This window comes from Acartia tonsa, chromosome 10, assembly GCF_053477335.1.
Source record: "Acartia tonsa isolate MP-2025a chromosome 10, ASM5347733v1, whole genome shotgun sequence".
NCBI lineage: Eukaryota > Metazoa > Arthropoda > Copepoda > Calanoida > Acartiidae > Acartia > Acartia tonsa.
The window spans coordinates 19228347-19251027 of record NC_137269.1 but is presented as its reverse complement, the minus strand read 5'-3'; the positions used below and the strand labels follow the sequence as shown (position 1 = coordinate 19251027).

At 32.2% G+C, this 22681-nt stretch overlaps 1 protein-coding gene across 1 annotated transcript; it reads right to left on the bottom strand.

Moving 5' to 3' along the window:
• Positions 1 to 5663: 5663 nt before the first annotated feature.
• On the bottom strand, positions 5664 to 15016 carry LOC145330468 (uncharacterized). The gene is made up of 8 exons (XM_080175101.1): positions 14860 to 15016; positions 14297 to 14350; positions 13546 to 13634; positions 11873 to 11959; positions 10675 to 10777; positions 9880 to 10339; positions 9495 to 9594; positions 5664 to 8389 (listed from the first exon to the last, which is right to left on the bottom strand). Exons 1-8 carry the CDS (start codon positions 14941 to 14943, stop codon positions 5806 to 5808), a joined length of 3561 nt encoding a protein of 1186 aa, XP_080031227.1. The 5' UTR covers positions 14944 to 15016; the 3' UTR covers positions 5664 to 5805.
• Positions 15017 to 22681: the final 7665 nt, after the last annotated feature.

The following is a 22681-nucleotide window of genomic DNA, read 5'->3' as shown; positions in this document are numbered from 1 at the left end:
TCTATGACACTGCTCTATAAATCATTTTTCCGGATGTCATTGTCCATCCATAATTTTTTAGCTTCGCTACTTATGGATGTTGTCATCCTTGTTTTGATGAGAGTAAAACTGGGGATAGTCAGCTATAACTTAAGGAAGGCGGGAACTGTAAATTATAATGCTACTCAATGCTTTATAATCATTCTCTCCCATTCACTGGATAAGAACTTTGGGAACTATTATTGAAGCTTGATTTGTTGGTTCAATTGTGCAGAGTCCAAACTTTAAAACTAATAATTTTGTTTATCACTATTGTACATCACTTTATCGCCCATTGTCTTATCCCTCAAGATCCCTTTCTAAACCAGACTGAATATTTCAAGGTCCCTTTCTAAACCAGACTGAATATTTCAAGATTCCTTTCTAAACCAGAGTGAATATTTCAAGATCCCTTTCTAAACCAGACAGAATATTTCAAGATCCCTTTCTAAACCAGACTGAATATTTCAAGATTCCTTTCTAAACCAGGCTGAATATTTCAAGATCCCTTTCTAAACCATGCAGAGTCAGACTGAATATTTCAAGATCCCTTTCTAAACCAGACTGAATATTTCAAGATCCCTTTCTAAACCAGAGTGAATCTTTCAAGATCCCTTTCTAAACCAGACTGAATCTTTCAAGATCCCTTTCTAAACCAGACTGAATATTTCAAGATCCCTTTCTAAACCATGCAGACTGAATATTTCATCAACCCTTTCTAAACCAGACTGAATATTTCATGATTCCTTTCTAAAGCAGACTGAATATTTCATGATTCCTTTCTAAAGCAGACTGAATATTTCATGATTCCTTTCTAAATCAGACTGAATATTTCAAGATTCCTTTCTAAACCAGACTGAATATTTCAAGAACCCTTTCTAAACCAGACTGAATATTTCAAGATTTCTTTCTAAACCGGACTGAATATTTCAGGATCCTTTTCTAAACCAGACTGAATATTTCATTATTCCTTTCTAAAGCAGACTGAATATTTCATGATCCCTTTCCTAACCAGACTGAATATTTCAAGATCCCTTCCTAAACCAGACTGAATATTTCATGATCCCTTTCTAAACCAGACTGAATATTTTAAGATCCCTTTCTAAACCAGACTGAATATTTCAAGATCCCTTTCTAAACCAGACTGAATATTTCAAGAACCCTTTCTAAACTAGACTGAATATTTCAAGATTCCTTTCTAAACCAGACTGAATATTTCAAGATTCCTTTCTAAACCAGACTGAATATTTCAAGATCCCTCTCTAAACCAGACTGAATATTTCAAGGTCCCTTTCTAAACCAGACTGAATATTTCAAGATCCCTTTCTAAACCAGACTGAATATTTCAAGATTCCTTTCTAGACCAGAGTGAATATTTCAAGATCCCTTTCTAAACCAGACAGAATATTTCAAGATCCCTTTCTAAACCAGACTGAATATTTCAAGATTCCTTTCTAAACCAGGCTGAATATTTCAAGATCCCTTTCTAAACCATGCAGAGTCAGACTGAATATTTCAAGATCCCTTTCTAAACCAGACAGAATATTTCAAGATCCCTTTCTAAACCAGACTGAATATTTCAGGATTCCTTTCTAAAGCAGACTGAATATTTCATGATTCCTTTCTAAACCAGACTGAATATTTCATGATTCCTTTCTAAAGCAGACTGAATATTTCATGATCCCTTTCTAAACCAGACTGAATATTTCAAGATCCCTTTCTAAACCAGACTGAATATTTCAAGATCCCTTTCTAAACCAGACTGAAAATTTCCCTTCTTCCATTCAAATATGCTTTTATTGGTTTTAAAAGAAATAAATTAAATACTTATAAATTTCATAAAATATATATACAGTGCATTTTCTTATCTTAAATTTTTGTATTGTAAACGTCAATAATTAAATTTGTTATCAAATTATTCTAGTCTTATGAAATGAAAATGAAATGAAATATTTAATTTAAGACACATACAAAAAAATATATATACATAATCACAAACAAACAATAAAATTGATCATGATTACTTACAGTTTAATAATAAAGATAATATTATTCACATTCAAAATTCGTGTCAAAGGACTAAACAATCTCTCTCGAGGTAATATTAAGTAGCCTTTGCAGATAAGAAAAAATTATAAAAAAAATAATAGATAACATGAAACTTAAATTATTTAAATTCTATGTCTAAGTAAAGGGTTAGGGTTAAGGGTATTTGGATCATTATCATCAAAATAGAGATTGATTTCATTCCACGGAATAAGGGAGGGAGTAGGATAAAATATAGTGAATTTTGTTTTGTTGAGATGTAAAGACATTTGATTAGCCCTAAACCACTGGGAAATATTTTTAAATTGTTCAGGTACAGAGCCAAGTTCAATTGATTTATTGAAAATATGACATAAAGGATCTAGATTTTGTGAAACGACTTTTTTCAATAAAAAAGATGATATTGTTAAATAGGTTGCCAGTTTCTTCAAGATAAGAGTTAGGGGATCTCTCAGTAGGGGGTATAGCCTATCGAATGTTAAAAGCAATGCTAGAAAAATGCGTATTAAATGCCTCTCCTATGTTCTTATCACCAATGATCTCATTACCATCGACAATAATCTTATTAGATGAAAATTTTCTTTTTGAGTTTAAACCAGCGACATCTTTAATAATTTGCCAACTCTTTTTAAGATTGTTTTGGTTGGAGACAAGTAGATTACTATAATATAACTTTTTTGCAGTTTTAAGAACTTTGTTACAAACATTTTTATATTTAGTATACATGAATTCCTTATTCTCAGTTGTTGGAACTTTTGCTAATCTAGATTGTAATTCAAATTTCTTATTCCTAGACCTTAATATACCTTTGGTCATCCAATTTTGGATCATGTGGTAGTTTTTATTAAATCTAACTTCCTTAACAGGAATATTTCTCTCAAAAGAAGCTTGAAATAAGTTTTGGAAGATAGCATAGCTTTCTGTGGGGTTATTTTTTTCATAGACTTCATTAAAAGACAAATTACTTAAGTCATCTTTAAAGCTTTCAATATTAACGTCAGAAAAATCTCGAGAGGAAATTACTTTTGGGTTTGTCTTATGTTTATTAGTGCTAATAAGATGAAAAGTTGAGAAATGGTCGCTCAAATAAGTAGTTATTACTCCAGAAACCATTTGATCCTTAATATCATTTGTCCAGATGTGGTCAATAAGCGTAGCTGTATTGTTATGGGCTGAGACTCTTGTAGGGTTAGAGATCAGCTGCAGAAAGCCAGCGATAAAAAGCATGCTGACAAAATCAGCTGTATAATTATGTACATTAAATTGTAAGCAAACAAATCTAAATTAAAGTCTCCACAAAGAATTGCTTTACATTTTTGCTCCGTAATAGAGTCTAAAATGCCTTGAAAATGTTCCAAAAATAACTCTATTTGCATATTAGGTGTAAGATTGTTTACCCCAGTGCTAGGGGGTCTGTAAAAATTACCAATAACAAGTTTTTTCTTGTTGCTTAACTCCAATTCTATGAACAAACTTTCAATAATTTTTTCATGAAAAATGGAATACTCATTTAGAACTGAAAAATTTAAAGATTTGTTAATATAGAAAGCTACGCCTCCACCCACAAAAGTTGTTCTTGTTTTAAATAGAATAGGGTGATATAAAGATATTTCAAAGATGGATGGAATAACTAAATGTTTTTATGTACGGCTAATCTTGAATTACCTCATGAGGACGGGAACACGCAAGTCAATTTTTGTGTACTTGAACCAAATTTTGGTTAGATACTAGATAGTTAAATTAAGGACCTTTTTATCTGCAACCCATTTAATATTTTAGATTTATTTCGCTTGGTGGCTATAATTAAATTATTCCGAGTAATAGGATGAGCCTTTTTTTTAATCCAAACCATATTTTAGTTTTTGAAATAAGTTGAAAATAAGTATGTTATTGTGTATTGTCTAAATTAGGTTAGATTATAATGGGAACAGGGTAACCCCGTAGTATTGAGACACCGCAGGCATGACTTGCCTACAGGGGTTGGATCCCTCGCGAGTTTGTGCATAAAGAGAATTAACCACCTACAATCCTGGTTTTCAATTAATTTTAGAAACAAGGGATTAGGGACCGATTTTCAATAGAAATTTGAGAGAAAGCACCATGAAACTTGAGCTTGGGTTTGCCGGGGGGAATCTATTTTGATTAATTCGTATTATGTTATAATGACAAACTATAAATATTGCATTGCTCCAGTTAGTGACACTTTTTTAACTGAAGTTGATTACCCTACCCCTCTTGAAGAGAAGCCCCTTGAGGCTATAGGCGCAGTAAATAGTTTAAACTAAAGTGTTGATTGTTATTAAATTTCTGGGGATTATTCTATTTCTTAGCTTTATAATTCAACAAACCTTTAGTTTCTATAATTCCTTTGTAAAAGCAAAGCTTTTCTATATTTAGGGTAGGTCCGTCCGTCCGGAGCAGTTGGCTCTTTACGTCAATTTGGACATGTTAAAATTGTCCTAATGATTTTACACTTTGTATGATGATTCATATAATAGTTAAGTATGATTTAGCAACTTAATAGGCAATAGTTACCAAAGTGTGCAATTTAACATGTTGATTTTTAATCATTTTGACAATATTGTTATGTACCTAATTATTCTATTTATCTGATTTTTTGGATATTGATTCTTATTATTATAATAACAAGGTTCAATGGTATAAGCGAAGCATAGCTAAAATCAAGGCCTAAAAATATAATTCTGCTATTTCAGATCTAACACTCTAAAAGTGTTAATGTCTTAACATTTCAGAGTTTCGCTTTTATATAGATGTTGTCATCCTTGTTCTGCTAATTTCTAACCAAACTAATTTATTTAAAATTCTGTACCATTTGATTTGTTATTTCTTTCAGCTTTTAATTTTTGTTCAATCTTTGATGGTTAGAACACAAACCTTCTTAAGTATTTTATTTTTCATTAGGTACCAAACTCTTTTAAGGGGCCAGAATAGTTAATTTTCGCATCGTATTATAAACAGCTTTCTGCGGATATAAAATGCATAATTATGATTGTACATTTATATATTCCTAGAAAACAGGACATAATACGATGCTATTCATGATTATTTTTAATTATGGCTGAGGCCCGGTTCTAATCCACCAGATATCAATCGGTTTCAAAGCCATACTAGAAAAAATTATTCTACCAACACAATGCTAAATTATGGTAAAATAAATCATAATTTCTTTGCATCAAGTTGGAAAGATGGAGATAAAATTGAGATTAAGATAGATATGTTGTAGATCATAAAAAACAATATTTTGTTTAACATTTATTCATATAAGTTATTGATACATTATAAGGTACAAAAAATATCACTTTTGACAACCATTTGATTATCAAAATCTGCAATGCCTTTGAATAGCAGAGCTCATTTATATTAGAACAAGGCAGGGAGCGAAAGTGCGATTCTACCATAGTTTTTAATTTATTAGAGAACAATATAGGGATAAATTCATTTAAATGCTTCCCTCATTTTTCAGATGTTTAGGCATAATTTGATCAACTGCCGTTTTCACACAATTTTCACATTTCCATTTAATAAGTTTGTAACATCAATAAGGCACTTAAAATTAATAACAAATATGTAAAAAAGATTTTTAGAAAAATGAATTTTCATGCCTTGCAAACACATTTTTTTGATTATGCAGTTTTCTTGAGTAAGAATGAGATACAACAAAAAAATATAAGATTGAATTCTCATTTGATAACAACCTATCAATCAATTTCACTCCTACTTCTATCTTTTTGGAGGATGTTGATACAGACAGTTATCACCTTCTCTGCAGAAACCTTTGGCCTCCCAATACCTACAGACACGGCCGCGCTTGCCGCGAGAATCATTATAGCCGCCTCCCCCGCCTCGGCCTCTAGAATCAAAGCCGCGACCTCTAGTGTCAAAGCCACGGCCCCCACCACGAGAATCAAAGCCACGACCTCTATTATCTCCATAATTACCACCCCGTCCCCCTCTGGGTGGAAATCCTCTGAATCCACCCCTCCAATTAGATCTTTGTTGGGGCATTGGGCCTCCCCCGTATCCTGACTGCTGCGGCGGGAAAGGTCCTGGCGGCCACTGGTTGCCGCCTTGGTAATCCATAGGCATTCCTGCGCCTGGCAACATAGTTTCATCTTCATAACCTTGATAAGGTTCTTCATACTGGTCATACATCTCCATCCCACCATCATACGCATCATCAGGTAAGTTATTCTCATCCATTAAATGTTTAGGAGGTTCAGGCAACAATCCTTGTTTGTACAACTCCATTTCTGATGCAATACCAACAACTGGCCTATTTGGCATCTGCAAGTTTCCTGTACCCATCATTTTCTGGAGATTTTCAAAAATAAGATCTTGTGTATTAGTTGGTGCCAGCATATCTTTCACTGGATCAGGCCAATTTTCTTTGGAGTAATCCTGAAAAGTTTCTTCTTGATCATCATCTTCTAGAGGAATATCTTTGCATTCAAACTTGACTGTGCTAGAGTTGTCAGGTTCACTGGGATTGCATGGTGTATTGTTGAACCACAAAGCTTGCAGCACAGATCCCTCCCGTTGCAATTGAGCATTCTTTTCTAAACTTTGACTTCCGTACTCAACCTCTGGGGCTACAAAATCACAGGAAGCAAGTTTTGGCCAAGGCCTGGCTTCCTCACCAGCTAGCTTTGTCTGCTGCTTCAAAGCATTCTTTTCAAGCTCAAATTCTTTCTTTCGCATCTCTTCAAATTTAAGCTTATTGACGTTGACACGTTCATTTTCATCAAGCTCAAAGTATTTGACAGCAACAATGTTAGCATCATCCTCAGGCCATGTCACCTTCTTCCTGGACCTAAATGTGCCTCTGGCTATGACTAGCTGACCTCTGACAACCCTGGGTACTTGTTCTTCAAGAGGAATGTCCTCGGGCTTAGGTGAGGCTTTCTTGGTAGCTTCTTCAGAATAATCATCGGGTGAATTAGATCTGGCATCATCATTGTTTCCTTCCTCAAGTGTATCTCTGTAGAAACTTAACCCACTGCTGATAGACTCAGGTTCAGACTTATTACTTTCAGCCTTCTCTTCTTCCTCCTTCTTCTTGGCAGCAAGAGCTCTTTCTTCCTCCTCAGTCTTTTGCTTAAGTTCAGCAATCTTGATAACCTTCTTCTTTGGCTGTATATCATCCTTCATAATATTGCTCAAAAAGTCTCCAAACCCATTGGATTCTTTGAGTTGAGATGGGGACTTGATTTTCAACTTTGGTGCCTCCAAGGCAGTGTCTGCTGGCCGTTTTAATGACTTGCTACGCTCCTTTAGAAAATCGGCGGCTGGAATAATTTTAGAGGATTTATCTTCAGTTCTCATGTTGAATATATCCTTAAGGTTTGGCAGTTCTTTGTCAGGCTTAGAATCTTTTTTGGCAACAGGCATTGGAGTCGTGCTAAAAGAAGCGAGTAAGTCTCTATTTTTGTTCTTTATGGGCGGAGCTTTTACAGTCTTTTTGGTTGTGTCCATAGCATTCATGAGAGCGTCAAATGAAAGACTTGATTTAGGTGCTTTGTCCACGGTAGGTATGTCTTTTTTTATCACTTTAGGTTTTTCTGAAGTAGGACTAGAACTGTTATCCTTTTTCTTGGACAAAGACTCATCCTTCAACCGTTGGACAACTTCTTTAATTTTCTCCTTTTGTTTGCTGTCAAGACCATTTCTCATTTCTGTTTCTTTAAAAGGTTTTGGTTCACGTCTTATCCTCTCCCTCTCCTTTTCCTTCTCTTTTCTTCTTCTCTCTTCCTTTTCACGACGTCTTCTTTCCTCTCTTTGTCTCTCTCTTTCTTTATCTCTTTCTCTGTCTTTATCCCGGTGTTTGTCTTTCTTTTTATCACTACTATGGCTTGAACTTGAGCTCTTCTCTTTCTTATTTTCTTTCTCTTTAGACCTCTCCTTGGCTCTTTCTTTTTCTTTTTGTCTCTCCTTCTCTCTTTCAAGCTCCTTCTTTTTCTCAAGCTCTTTGGCAACACCATCAGCAAAATCTTTAAGAACATCCAAAGAATTTAGATTTTCTTTTTTAATAGACTTCTCATCTTTATCATCCTTGAGCAAATCATCAACTTCTTGGGAGAGTTCATCCTTCACAATTGAACTCTTGTCTCCAGTTTCCATTTTCTTGACTTCGTTGGCAGACGGACTAGAAGGCGAATTGGCGGAATCTTCTTTTTTGATAAGTTTGTTGACAGAAGATTTATTTTGTAGTTTGTGTTGGGCTGGACGGCTGATGGTACTTGGAAACTTCCTGTCCCTGTTAAAAAAGTTTTTGTTCATAAAACTGCTCAAGCATAAATAAATAGGACTTTTTTAATCAAGCAAAAAAGATCAATATATTATGATAGGTACCTACCTAACTAAAAAAGGAAAGAAAAATGTAACAAAAACAAATGGTTATTGTTTGGAAAATTAAAATATGAATAAAATAAAGTAATTAGACTTTAAAAAAGGCTTGTGTGTCTTTTATATAGAAATGCTTGCAATCAAATCTGATATTTTCTATGAACAAGAACATTCCTGTTGACAGCTCTGTCCGCCCTGGCCATTATTTCAGCCAATTCATCATCACTCTCCTCCAAATCTTCGTCTTCTACGTCACCGAAAGTTGTACATTTTTCAGTATTGTTGTGGTAATGACTACACAGAGGCGTTTTTAGTATAATATGCGATAAAAAGGAATGTTTTATGCAAGATCTAATGAGATTATACTAGATGAATGATTCAACATCAATTGTCAGATCAATATCCCCTTTTAGGTACCTAACCCTTGACAGCTTATGAGTATGACTAGTGTCTTACTCTAACCAGGGACGTCCAAGGGGGGGGGGGGGTAAAGGGATGATTACACCCCCCCCCCAAATGAATTTGAGAGTACCGAAAGCAAAGCACCCCCAAATTTTTTTTAATTTTTACCCCCCTTCCGCCCGCCCACCAAATGAAAAAAAGCTTGGACGTCCTTGTCTCTATGATATATAGATTATCCCCCAAAAATTTAATTTTTAATTTTTTACCCCCCCCCCTAAAAAAATAAAAAAAGCTTGGACTTCCTTGACTTTAACCCACGCTAATTGATAGAACCTCATAACAAAGTATTTACTGCCATAAGACAACTCAAAGAATTTATTTAAACGTCTAACAAAAATCTTGCTATCAAAATTGTTTTGTTGTTAAAATATTTTCAATACCTAAGTCCTAAGGAAAATTATCTACAAAAAAAGAGGAACTTAATTTGACTGGTTAAGAATTGTAAAGGAAGTAGTTCTTCTAATATTAGAGCATATATGATAAGTACAAAAATACCTAAATCCTAATTCCTTTATTAACATGTATTATTACGAGTTATTAGTTGCCTACTGCAATAGGTAAAATTTTTGATTAAATATGAAGAAAGAAATATGGTTGAAATGTACAACATTCCTGCGTCGCTCTGATCTGGTGCATAATCTGTATCGTCCTTGTCTAGAGCGCTGGTCAACTCAGGTCCATCATCTAACAGAGGATCTAGCATACCTACAGTTCAAGGATAATTAACTTAAAGCTGATGAGAAAACTTCGATAGCGACTAAATAAGCATTATATAAAAATCCGAAGAAGTACCTACTGCTGATAAATTTCAAAATTGCTTAATATACATCTAAGTTTTCTGCAATTAAAAAGGTAATAAACCTCAAAGTTGGATCTTTAAATCAAATTAAAATCATCATGTTTATCTTTTATTTTATGTTTAATATTTTATACCTACTTCAAAAATAGCTCAAAAAAGTGGCTTTAATGTTTAAACTTAGTTTACAGGTTAATAATCCTTTCCTGCGCCAGCTACTATTGTGTCAACAGTGTTATCAGCAGCTGGATTTGTAATTTTCATCACTAATTTAGGCGCCTTTTTAACAGCGGCTACACGTGGCTTTTTAGCAGCTGCCGCTGCAGCCTTTTCATACTTTATTCGTGCCTTGTCCGCCAAACCGCCACGACCGTTCCAAAACTGCGGTTCCTGTTGTTCAAGCGCCTGACATTGCATGTTAAGGAGCCGAACAATTTCAACAGTTTCGGTGAACACAGTAACTATCACACGTCCGTCGTCCGGCCGGTCGCCGGGAGTTGGGGAAGGTGTTGTGGACAATTGGCCGGCACCGGCGGTGCCAGCACGTGCAGTGGCTAGGCCGCGGTTGCCGCGTGTCGGCAGAGGAGCAGCAGGAACTTTATTGCTTGGGTTGCTAGGAGGGCATTGTATCACAGTCATCCATTTATCAAGAACCTGAAATATTTTATATATAGATATAGAATACGTGGATATTGTAACAGAAGAATTTAGGTTGCTAATATAGTTTTTAGATATTGGTCAATACGTTCCTCCATGGTCAGGGATTTTAAAGATTTACAACAACAAAATGTTACCACATGAATGAAATCAGAGAACAGGTATGGGACAATGTACAATTAATAAATTTCCCCCATTTTTTTTTAAATTTGTCTTTGATAACTGTCTTTTTGGTTATAGATTATCTCCCTTCCTGAGTAGGTATCTCCTATTAAAATTCACTAAGATAAACCAATAAAATGCCCTGGATTATATTTCAAGGGAAATTTTACCTCTTTTGCCAAATCACTGACATCTTTCTCAATATTAGGGGCATTGTGAGCCAATTGTCTCACCAGTTTAGGCGGAGAATTTGTTTCAGAGTTCTCTCGCAATCTGAAAATAATTTTTTTCTTAAAAAGAGGGAGGTCATTTTCTAGTAAATCCCGTAAAGGTGTGTGTTATAAGGCCTAAAAATAGTAGTAGAACAATAAGGTGCTCTATATATTTGTATTCCCTATTGAATAGAACAATAGGAAAATTTTTTTTTTTTTTTTGATAACCGTACCTGGAATATCTTTAAAAAATACGAAATACGCTTTGTTTGGCTCAAACTGACAAAAATTTAAAAAAAATATAATTATAATAATAATGTTTTATATAGGTACAAGGTAAAGGTTAAGAACAATCTATACCATTAAACAAAGGAAGAAGTCATTCTTTACAGGTTGATTTATTATAATTATATTTTTTTTTATTTGTGTCAGTTTGAGCCAAACAAAGCGTTTGATAGAAATTTCGTATTTTTTAAAGATATTCCAGGTATGGTTATCAAAAAAAAAAAAAAAAATTTCTTCCCTATTGTTCTATTCAATAGGGAATACAAATATATAGAGCACCTTATTGTTCTACTACTATTTTTAGGCCTTATAACACACACCTTTACGGGATTTACTAGAAAATGACCTCCCTCTTTGTATGAGGTAATGTAGCTATTCTAAAATGTTTACATCAAATCATTCACTGCTTCAAACTCCAAGTTCTTAGCCCCTGCTTACTTTTTATCAAAAAACATGACTTCACCTATCCTAACTTATAAACTAATATGTTCTCTATTTAGATTAGATAGGTAAATAGAGAATAAAGAGAAGAAATGAATAGAATAACATTATTATTTTTATGAAATTTCTTTAGAAACATTTAACTTTAGTGGCTGAATAAATTTCTTTAATGATATCTTTCTTTATATATTTGCTTTCGTATATACTTGATCAACCCAGGAATCTAAAGGTATAAGAAAATGGCCAATAAATTGATGTACATCCCCAATGATGACACACAAAATTACCCCTTCTGAAGGTTAAAATTAGTGGTTTTAACACAAAACAAAATAAGTATAAGTCCCCAAAGTTGTTAGGCCAACGAATAAGAATACGTTATCATAAAACCTTTGGGACAGCCCATTGTCCCCCCTCTCCCCCAAAAACATACCTGTCAATAGTCATAGGACATATGTGGAAGAGCTTGAGTAATTCAAGTGTGAGAGGCCAGTTACACGCCTTGATACTCTCGGAAAACCTAAGAGAAAAATATGGTTTTATTTTAATGTTTATGCCCACTATAAAAATTGGGAAAAAAACAAATAATGAAGTAAACAAACTTTGAAACCCATTATTTTACCCTTCTATTTAAAAAAAAATACATTAGAAAACCTTTGAAACCCCTAATTTTATCCCCGCTAAAATAAAAAGCTTTGACGTCCCTGATGGAAAAATAAAAGAAAATTTGCGGATACCGACTACCTAAAATAACATATACCTTTTTTTTCAATTTAAGCATTTCATATTATCAAAGTTTTAAAATCAGTAACAATTATAGTCATTTTTATGGAACTTGCTTGTTGCCGTGAAAATACTCTAATTACAGAGTATCTATAACAGAAAAAAAATCTTTGAAAAATTTAAAGAAGAGCAAATTCCGATTTAACATATTAAAGAATCAATAAAATCAATAAATCCTAAACAATTATAAATACTAAAGAATTTACACGGGTGTTTGTCTGGTGTTGCTTCATAAGACCTACACTCATAAGACCTAATTAATATAAGACCTACACTCATAAGACCTAATTAATATAAGACCTACATTCATAAGACCTAATATGAAATAAGACCTACACTCATAAGACCTACACTCATAAGACCTAAAGACATATAATTTATTATAAAATAATTTATGTTAATAAAGGTCATGGCCGCAGCGCTCAGCCCCTTAGCCTATAACCTAACCTAACCTAAAAATTGTAAAAACAATATTAAAAGTTTTGTTAAATATTTTTACACGTTTTGGCTACAGGTTAAGCTATAAAAATTGGAAAGAATTTTAATGAATATAATAGATTTGAAATCTGCATAAACTTTTAAGGAATTTTTATAAAATTCGTTTTTTGTATAATTCTTTATCTATAAGCGCAAATACAAATTAAGTTAAATAATCTGTGATTGGTGGATTGAAAACTATCTGCGCCCTGATTGGAGAAGCTTAAGTGACGTACATCATTCAACCAATTAGAGGGCAGGTAGTTTCCAATCCACCTATCCTATTGGTCAAAATTTATTACCTTAAATTGAATTTGCGCTTTTAAATAATGAATTATATAAAAAACGAATTTTATAAAAAAATCCTTAAAATTTTATGCAGATTTCAAATCTATTATATTCATTAAAATTATTTCCAATTTTTATAGCTTAGTGTAGGTCTTATGTCTTATGTCAGTGTAGGTATTATTTCATATTAGGTCTTATGTCAGTGTAAAACTTATGAATTTAGGTCTTATGAGTGTAGGTCTAATGTGTGTAGGTCTTTTAAAGCAACACCGTTTGTCTGTCTGTATGACCTCTTTAAATATAGATAGGTATATGTATATTTTTTAACACAAAACTACTAAAGAAACAAAAAAACTCAATAACGTGCACAGTGTTTCACCAGGGGGTGTTAAGAAAGGGGAAGGAGGGAATTACCAAATTTTAATTTAAGGAAGTTTTGACACCCCCCTTCTGAACGCTTATGCATAAAAAGACCTTTAGCATCAAGAAATCAAGTAGCCAAAACCAAGCCAAGACAATAAAACCTTATTTTACAAATGATTAACTGTTAAAGCTTACCAGTTATTAACCAGAATCCATCCTTTTTCTGACAGAAATTTCTCCAAAACATCTGGTTTTGTGGCCTTCAGGATGTTGATATACACAACCTTAACATTTACAATTTTAATTTTCTTTAATTAGTTTTTATATACATTACTAGCGGCTTAAAAAAGCGTAAAACAATACAAATACTTAAATCTGAAAATAAAATAGCCTAAAACCACCACAGGACCTTTGTAAAGATTACCTAAAAAAGAGAACCCGTGCATTTGATTCAGTAGATATTAAAATCGAAAGCTTAAGACAAAAAATCATACTGCTTTATATAGTAAAAAAATGAAATATGATATCAAATACCTATCCATTAAAATTTGAATATTGGATATGAAAAGAACTAATTAACTTGCTTAAAACCAATATTGAAAAGATACAATTGCAGTTGCTACACAAGAAATAGGTAATTACGTAAGATCTAATTTATTTACAAAATGTCTAATGCTATGTAAAGTCTTGTTTACAAAACGTCTCATGCTACAAAAGATTAGGTCTTTTGTAACATTTGACCTTTTGTAGCATTAGACCTTTTGTAATATTAGACCTTTTGTATTATTAAGACATTTGTAGGATTAGACCTTTTGTAGCATTTAACGTTTTGTAGCATAAGACCTTTTGGAACATTAGACCTTTTGTAGAATAAGACATTTTGTAGTATTAGATCTTTTGTAAATTGCATCTTTTGTAAATTAGACCTTTTGTAACATACGAATACCTTGGAGACCATTTTCCTGGAGAACTTGTCCATCAAGGTCACCAACCTCTCCACCTGAAACAAAACATACAAAATCAGAAATGAATTAAAACTTACAAATAAAAAGATTTTACTGTCTTGTGTGTTAATTACAGATTTATAAAATTCATTTTCTAGGTTTTTTTTTACACTTTTGTCTTTTGTTTTAAATAATTTTTTATTTAAATAGCGTCATGATATGTAAAATAATTCTTAATGTAAAGAATTTTTATTAAATAGATTACCTACATATTTCTAATTTTTTTTTATTAAGCATAGCCTTAAATTATATTGTTGTATCAGAAATATGATATACAAAGTTAATAGCAATATGTTTGATTCTTGTTTGCTCTGTTGGTCATCCTATATATAAAAGCTGTTTTCTGTCTGTGTCTTTGTGTATCTGTAGCTTAAAATACCGCTCCACAATTTTATTTTATCTTTTTTTTCCTTTTAAAACTTAAATTAAAGGTGAAGGGTAAATATACCCCCCCCCCTTCCTTCAATTGCCCCTAGAGACCTCTAGCAGATTGATTACTACTGACCTCTTCCTGTGACTTGATTCCTCCATGTGTGCCTAGGAGAACACTCAGGGTGCTCAACAGTTTGCCAGGATCTATAGCAGGCATTTTTAATATCTTTTATTCTTAACTACATTTAGTTTAATAAAATGATTATTCAACAATATTGGGTTTATCTGAAAGTAAAATATAAAATTATATTTTTTTCTAGAGACATTTCGATATAATATTACTATCAGGGATCTACCTAACCCAATTTTCATATTGTTACTATATACGACCAAGTCAAGGTTTAATCTTACAAACCATCGTTGTTAACTAATGAATAACAGAACCAGTTCATATCTTTTGGTAGAGGGAAGCCATATTACTTCAGCGCACCATAATTTAAACATTTGAACAATCCATATAATAAACTTCACTTGTGATTTTGGATTTATTAAATGATACGTCAGTGTTTGGAAGTAACAGGATGTCTGTATGTGTGTGTATTGAGTTATCTCGCTAATGGCTAAACCGATATGATTCTCCTTTTACAATGATTCCAGTAAGGTTTATGACTTTTTTTGGTAAAGGTACCATACCCTCCCAAAAGTAATCGATCATAGAAATAAGAAACATATTTTTTTAATTTTTAAACTTGAAGGGTAGACTTTCCCCCTTCACTCATGTGCCCCAGAATTTAATAAGATTTCTCGTATTCATTCGAATCCGGTGGATAGGAACCGGTTCTCATCCATACGAAAAAACTATGTCTAGCATCGTATTATATCCAGCTTTCTACGAATATAAAAATGTACAATCATTCTATATCCGCGGAAAGCTGTTTATAAGACGATGCGAGAAATAATTATTAATCTATTTTTATTTTTGTTAGGTACATTAGGGCTATTAATGTCAGTAATAATGCGGACATACACGCATACATTCTACTACTTACTGAATAGAATCATAATGGGCTATATATATCTTGTTCATTTACATTAATTCCCTATTTTTATATAAAATTGTTTCTGAAAAGTAACAAAGTTATTTTCTTTTAAAATAGTAGGAAAACGGTATAATATCGCAGGCGAAGAAACGACAGGTGAAATTGAAAATCTATTGCAAGAAAGAAAAATAAGCGAGTTTTATTAAGGTTTTGTAATCTTTAAATTATTCTTGGCTATCAGGTTTAAATCAAGAATCAAGCTCTTTTATTTGTAAATTACCAAAATTTCTACGGATTTATGAAAACAACGTTTCAAAATTATTGTTAAATTTGTCTTGTCAACTAATTAATTAACTGCTCCTTATTTCTCTTTAATTTTAGAATATCAAAAAATTCTTTAATGTAGCTATTCGTAGAAAGTTAAAAATCAAATATAATAATTTAAATTTAGAATTGTATACTTCCCACCAAAAAAATTTACTGTAAAATTAATGTAACCTAATAACTAAAGGGCTTCGCCCCACGCGTTATTATTAGCTAAGAAAATTTGATTTAATTAATGGTGTATTTTTAAAGTGGGGATGGTTGGAGGGGTAAGGATGTAACCCTCAGAAAAATAAGTAAAAGGTATGACCTGAATCCCTAAAGCAGAGCTAAATCGGTCCAGCGGTTAACACGATCTTAATCATATCCGAATCCTGACAGGCATAATCATAATTTTTTTTATTGGTAAAGAATTTCATAGTTTTCAAAGTGAACATCTTTGATTGGACCTAAGTATCGAACCATTAATTATTTTGTACAGTAACAAGGATGACAACATCCATGAACGCCAAGCCCAAAAACACGTTGCTTTTAATAAATGCTCATAATTGTTAGTCATGGTCTCATATTAATCTTACATTGTAACAAAATTTTTGTCAGCAAAAAATAGCAACACATATAACAAATTTTCTAAGGAAACAAATTTGGCTTCTACATATTCTTTTGTAAATGTCTGTCTGCAGAAAATATTCGCTAAATGCTGGATTAATTACGATATCTTTATTTAAGTGCCATCCTATTTTAACGTTTGTTTTGTTTTGTAAAAACACTGTTTTAATCAGTTTGACAGAATTAAAAATAAAATTTGAATTAACTCTACAATTTGTTTAGAAGAATTTAACATTAGATTTTACATGAATTGTATGAACACTATCAAAATTTGGGCACAAATTCAACAAATCAATTCTAGTAAATAAGCTTATGAATTTAGTTTTCATAATATTTATCGCTATTTCATTTTTAAGATATAGTGGAAGTGTCCCTAGCATATAAATTTATTTTAAAAAATAAACAAGAATGGTTGATATTTCAATAGTACAATATCGAAGCCTATGACTAACAAAAGTCTTACAATAAAAAGTATACAACCAAACTAAACATTTTTCGACATTGTTATTTCTAGAGTCAACTTTATCCCAACTCGACTTGCATAGCTAGCTTTTTTATGTTTTTTCATGTGCTACACATTAAACGAGGGAAGAAATTTTTAAATGATGTAATTTACTCAAGAAAAGCTTTACCATAAGAAATACGACTATTCATAGCGGACTCATTATTCAAACGAAAAAAAAAACTATGCCCTTTCAAAATCCAAAACTGTACATATTTTCACCAATAACATAATCAAATTATTCTTTTACAGTTATCCTATAGACCAATTTATAGTGTCTCTTTATTATCTCTATTAGGAAAACATATATTCAAATACTTTCAAAGAAATGTTTAACAGTCTGTGCATGAAAAAAATGCTTATATTACCTACAGCCTTTTTTGCAAAAACAAAATTAAATTAACGGATTTTTTTTCTAACCTTTGGAAGATTTTTTGAATATGTAAAAATTAAAACTCTATATTAATTAGGTATATTAATAATAAATCATTTAATATCTTTAATACAACTCATTTAACTCAGAACCATTTGTTTTCATATTTTAAAAACGACAAATAAATCAGGATAGTTATTTCTCGCATCGTATTATAAACGGCTTTCCGCGGATATAGAATGTACAATTATGAGATTAAAACTAGTTTATTTAGCCCCGAGGTGACGAAGTCACCGGCTAAAAAAACTAGTTTTAATCTTATGATTGTACATTTCTATATTCGTAGAAAGCTGGATATAATACGATGCTAGACATAGTTTTTTCGTATGGATGAGAACCGGTTCCTATCCACCGGATTCGAATGAATACGAGAAAATTGTTTATTGGCATGAAAGACTCAATTAGACGTGCCAAATAAAAGAGTGGCTGCGCTACGAAGTGCAAGAAAATTCTGTATCCTATTATAAAAAGTTATCATTAAAGGACGCCTGCAAGAAATAACACGCTTTAACTGCTAAAAGACTGCCACAAGAACACCCAATACCCCAAATTATAAGCCTTCAGCTTCAATAACAAAAAAGTTCTAGGCATTTCAAAATAGCATTTTAAGTACAATGGAATTTTTGAAAGATTTCCAATGCTCATAAAAGAAAAAACAATATTAAATTACGTTGCCTAGACATAAAATTATAACCTTATCTTTGTCAGAAACTTAGATTGCCTGTAACTGATTACATTTTTACAATAAAAACACCACATTTCATAGTCAAAATCTATGAAAAAAATTCGATTTAAATTGCATTTTTAAACGAAAATCATAGCGGAAACAAAGGGGTAAACTAATACAAGCTTAGCTGTGATTGGTTGTTAAGCTGATTCAGCCTTCTGATTGGCTACAGTACATTCGGTACAACGCAAGTAAAACCTATTTTTTTTTAATGATTTTGACTATAAAAATGGGTATTTTTATTGCAAAAATATAATTAGTTACTGGAAACCTAAATTTATGACAAAAATAAGCTTATAATTTTGTTTCTAGGCCACGTAGTTTAATTTTAAAGTTTTCAACATGAGCATTGCAATTCTTTCAAAATTTCCATTGTACATAAAATGTCATTTTAAAATGCCTAGAACTTTTTTGTTATAGAAGCTGAAGGCTTCAAATTTGGGGTATTTGGTCTACTTGTGGCAGTCTTTCAGCAGTTAAAGCGTGGTATTTCTTGCAGGCTTCCTTTAAACGTTAATTCGTTGACTTAATATCTATTTTTCATAATAACAAATGTTTTAGAATTTAAATTTTGCCTGTTCCTTTATATATAAAAATTGTCTTTATTATAAACTTTTAATCTAAATTAACCTAAAACTAATGCCTATCTAAATAAAATTTCAAAGTTAGAAAATACTTTTCAGTTAAAATCTCTTGTACTTTACCTGTTTTATATTAACCATAATTATTTATAAGGCTAACCAGTTATATATAAAGGCTTATGTGAGACTGAGTTGAGAATCATAAGCTGAAAGTATGAAGGGTAGAGAAAACCAGTATTTAAAAGCTTATTTGTACAACAAGTGTCTGTACAAAATAGCAAATATAAAATAAAATTTTTTAAAGCCTTTCTATTACAGGAATATCTAACATTTAAAATAAAATTATCTATAATACAAAGTAAACGATGTTTGTTTGTCTGTCTGTTTGTTTGTAGCAAAGGATCTCGCTAACCGCTGAACCAATCGGGTTCTCCTTTACAGGGTAGCTTCTCATACTTCCCGGGAAGGTTTATAACTATTTTCTTGGAGGGTGGGACACCCCCAACCCCCCAAAAAATTAAAAATACCCCCCCCCCTAAAAAAATTCTTTTTAAAACTAAAATTAAAATAGTGGGGTCGACTAACCCCCATAAAAAAATTTCTATTGAATCTAAAATACGAAAAATTGGTTTGATCAATCCTCTTGGGCAAAGCCTCTAGAGGCTAGGGGCGAAGCCGCTAGTATATAATAAAATCGAACATATATAGTTGTTAAAAGGGAAATTTTAAAATATTTTTTCCTTTTTTTCGTGAACACTAATACTATAAAAGTGGGTTTAAAACGACTAACTATAAGATAGCAATAAAAAATGTCTTTATAATGATTGACAAATTCACTATATAAACTATAAATTTTTTATAAATTAAAATATTTCTTTCCTCATAATTTTAAACCTTTAAGCCTTATTACAAAATTCATAATCATAACTAGTGGTTGTTCAGCGAAGCTTTTCTATAATTAGGGTCTGTACGTCCCGTCCGTCACATTTAGATCTTTTCGCTAATTTATGCATGCTTAGATTTATCCTATCGATTTGTGCCTACTGAATTTCTTTGTTTTTTTTTTTGAAAATTGTTAGTATTTTTATTGACCTGTCATCCTTGTTAAAAATTTTACTTCTCTATAAGTAGGGTCGGTCCGTACGTCCTTCTGTACGGAACGAATAGCTCTGATTGGTAATGTTAGAATCGTCCTTTTTATTTGAAACTTTTTGATGATTAATGTAACCGTTAGACATGATTTGAAAAGCGTAGCAACGCTATAATCGTTGTAAGAAAGTCCATACGTCCAATGAAACATGCAAATTTTTTTTGAACTTGTTGACAATTATATAATACTTTAAGCAAAACATCTATATGATCAAGTCAAAAAAAGGTAAATAAGTCCTAAAATAGCATCCTGTATTTACTTTAATTTGCTATAATTCATTTTAGGTTCATAAATTAATTTTCTGCTTATTAAGTTGTGACACTTCAAGTCTTCATGTTCGTTTGTCCTACTATCTAATTTCACAAAGCTTCGCTTTTATCAATGTTGTCATCCTTGTTTTGTCATATTTTTATAGACAAATAAGAACAAGAGAACGTTACTGTAGTTGAATGCAAGTTAATTTGTGTTTCAATTTTTCTTTTTAAAATGTTTTAGTGAAGGGTAAGAGAAGGAATGGAAAGGGACGGGGAAGGAAAGGGGAAAATACTTACAGAAGGAAAGACACAAACACTTAGAGTAGCTTCGCTACTAAAATAGTTTGGCCTTTCTAATTTTAAAATAATATAGTACTTTCCTTTAATTTCAATTTCTAATCATTATAAGTGTTTAAACAAAACCTCAAATTTCTTTCTTGAGCCATTAGTAATCTAGCTAAAGTACTCTATCTATGAAAATTTGTTGGTGTATATTTCAATCTGAAATGTATAAATTTCTTTGTATAAAATCAAATAAATAATAATAAGTTGAAGGTAAACATATGTTAAACAGATGTTTCTTGCTTTTAAAAAAATCCTTTAAAATAAAAATATCAAAGCAAATAGATATTATTAAATTTAATACGTTATTTGCCTATAGTTTAGGAATTTAAAAGCAGGGATGTCCACAAAGCAAAGATTATCATAACAGAGAGTCTGAATATAAAAATTCTGGAGTGACATCACACGTTGTGCTCTTACGCACAATAGCTTTGAAGGTCTTTCCATAACCAAAACGAAAACCAGTCTTATAGAACCTTGAATCATAATATATTCAAATAAAAATCCTATAATCTGCTTCTGCTTGCAAAAATGGATATATTATTACTTGGATATAACACCAGATTTTCATGTTCTCTAATAAATTGAAGCACCCATCGGACTAAAATAACGTTTCCCCCATCAATCTTTTTTCCCCGTCACCTCCCCTCATACTGGATGAACGAACTGACCAATAAGTGAGCAACCCCTCCCCCCCCAAGTTCCAAAAAACTTATTTTTCTTTTCCTATATAAAACTAAAATTTAAATTGGGGGAGAGGGATCGACTCCCCCCCCCCTTCCCCCGCCTAAATAGTCCTTGTCCCTAAAGGCCTCTATACTAATAAATCAACACATAGAAAAATTTCTTTTGTGTTGCACTTAACTTTTTAAATACACGTACTTCAAGTATGATTGTGAAGACAAAACAACAGAAAAATTAATTACAATTCCTAACTTTAGTTTATTAGATACTAGTTGCTTCGACCCTACACTCAAAGTGGAGGCACTCTAAGATATGTAAAAAGCTTTACCGAAAAGCACAACAAATACGCAATATCCGAGATTTGAAAGAGTTTTTCTACTTTGTATTATCCTAGTTTATGTGTGTCTGTCTGTACCAAAAGATATTCCTAACCTCTTGATCGATATGGTTCTCCTTTACAATTTAGCTTTTCATAGGTCCTTGGATGGTCTATAATTGTTTTCACAAAATTGTTCTATTTTTGCTTTTTTAATAGTAAAATTGTAAATGGGGAAGAGGTCGATTACCTCCTCTCCCCCTCTCAAGTTCCCCTAAAGGCCTCGAAAGGCATTAACCGCTAGATCTTATAAAAGTAACATGATGACTATAAGTCTATCTGTCTGTTTGTTCTGAAGGATCTCGCTAACAGCTGAACCAATATGGTTCTCCTTTAAAATGTTGCCTCTCATAGGTCTAGGGGATGCTTTTAACTATTTTGGAGAAGATTACCACCACTGTCTCAAGAGAAATCGACTCTCAATATAACTTTTCTCTGCTTTTCTTTTTAAAACTAAAATTGAGTATGGGATGACTCCCCCCATCACAAGTTCCCTTAGTAAATAAAAAGAGTTGTCTAATAGTTGTCATACGTCATGGTTGAATTAAAAAACAATACTGACTTTGTTACAAGTAGCGCAGCAATGCTTTTGTAAAAATAAAATTTCTTAAATCTACACAATGAAACACAAAAAGAAAATAGTGGCCAAGGTTAAGGATTTCCATCTAGCAACTTCAGTATCAAATTTTATTTATGTAGTAAAATTTGGCATTAGTTTTTCTTTATTTTATACTAGCGGCTTCGCCCCTAGCCTCTAGGGGCTTTGCCCCAAGAGGTGATAAAAAAAATTAAGGCGAAATTCGTTAAAGACCAAGGAAATCTTAAGCAAAAAAAAAAAAAATAGGGGGGGGGATTTTTTGTTTTTTGGGGGTTGGGGGTGTCTCACCCCCCAAGAAAATAGCTCAAAAATACCACAGGACCAATAGGTATATA

Coding starts and splice junctions, on each gene's coding strand:
- LOC145330468 (XM_080175101.1), bottom strand. CDS start 14,943: ATGCCTGCTATAGATCCTGGCAAACTGTTGAGCACCCTGAGTGTTCTC. Junction 10,778..11,872: donor TGTCCTATGACTATTGACAG/GTATGTTTTTGG, acceptor AATTATTTTCAG/ATTGCGAGAGAACTCTGAAA. Junction 8,390..9,494: donor CAGAGCGACGCAGGAATGTT/GTACATTTCAAC, acceptor TGATTAAAAAAG/TCCTATTTATTTATGCTTGA.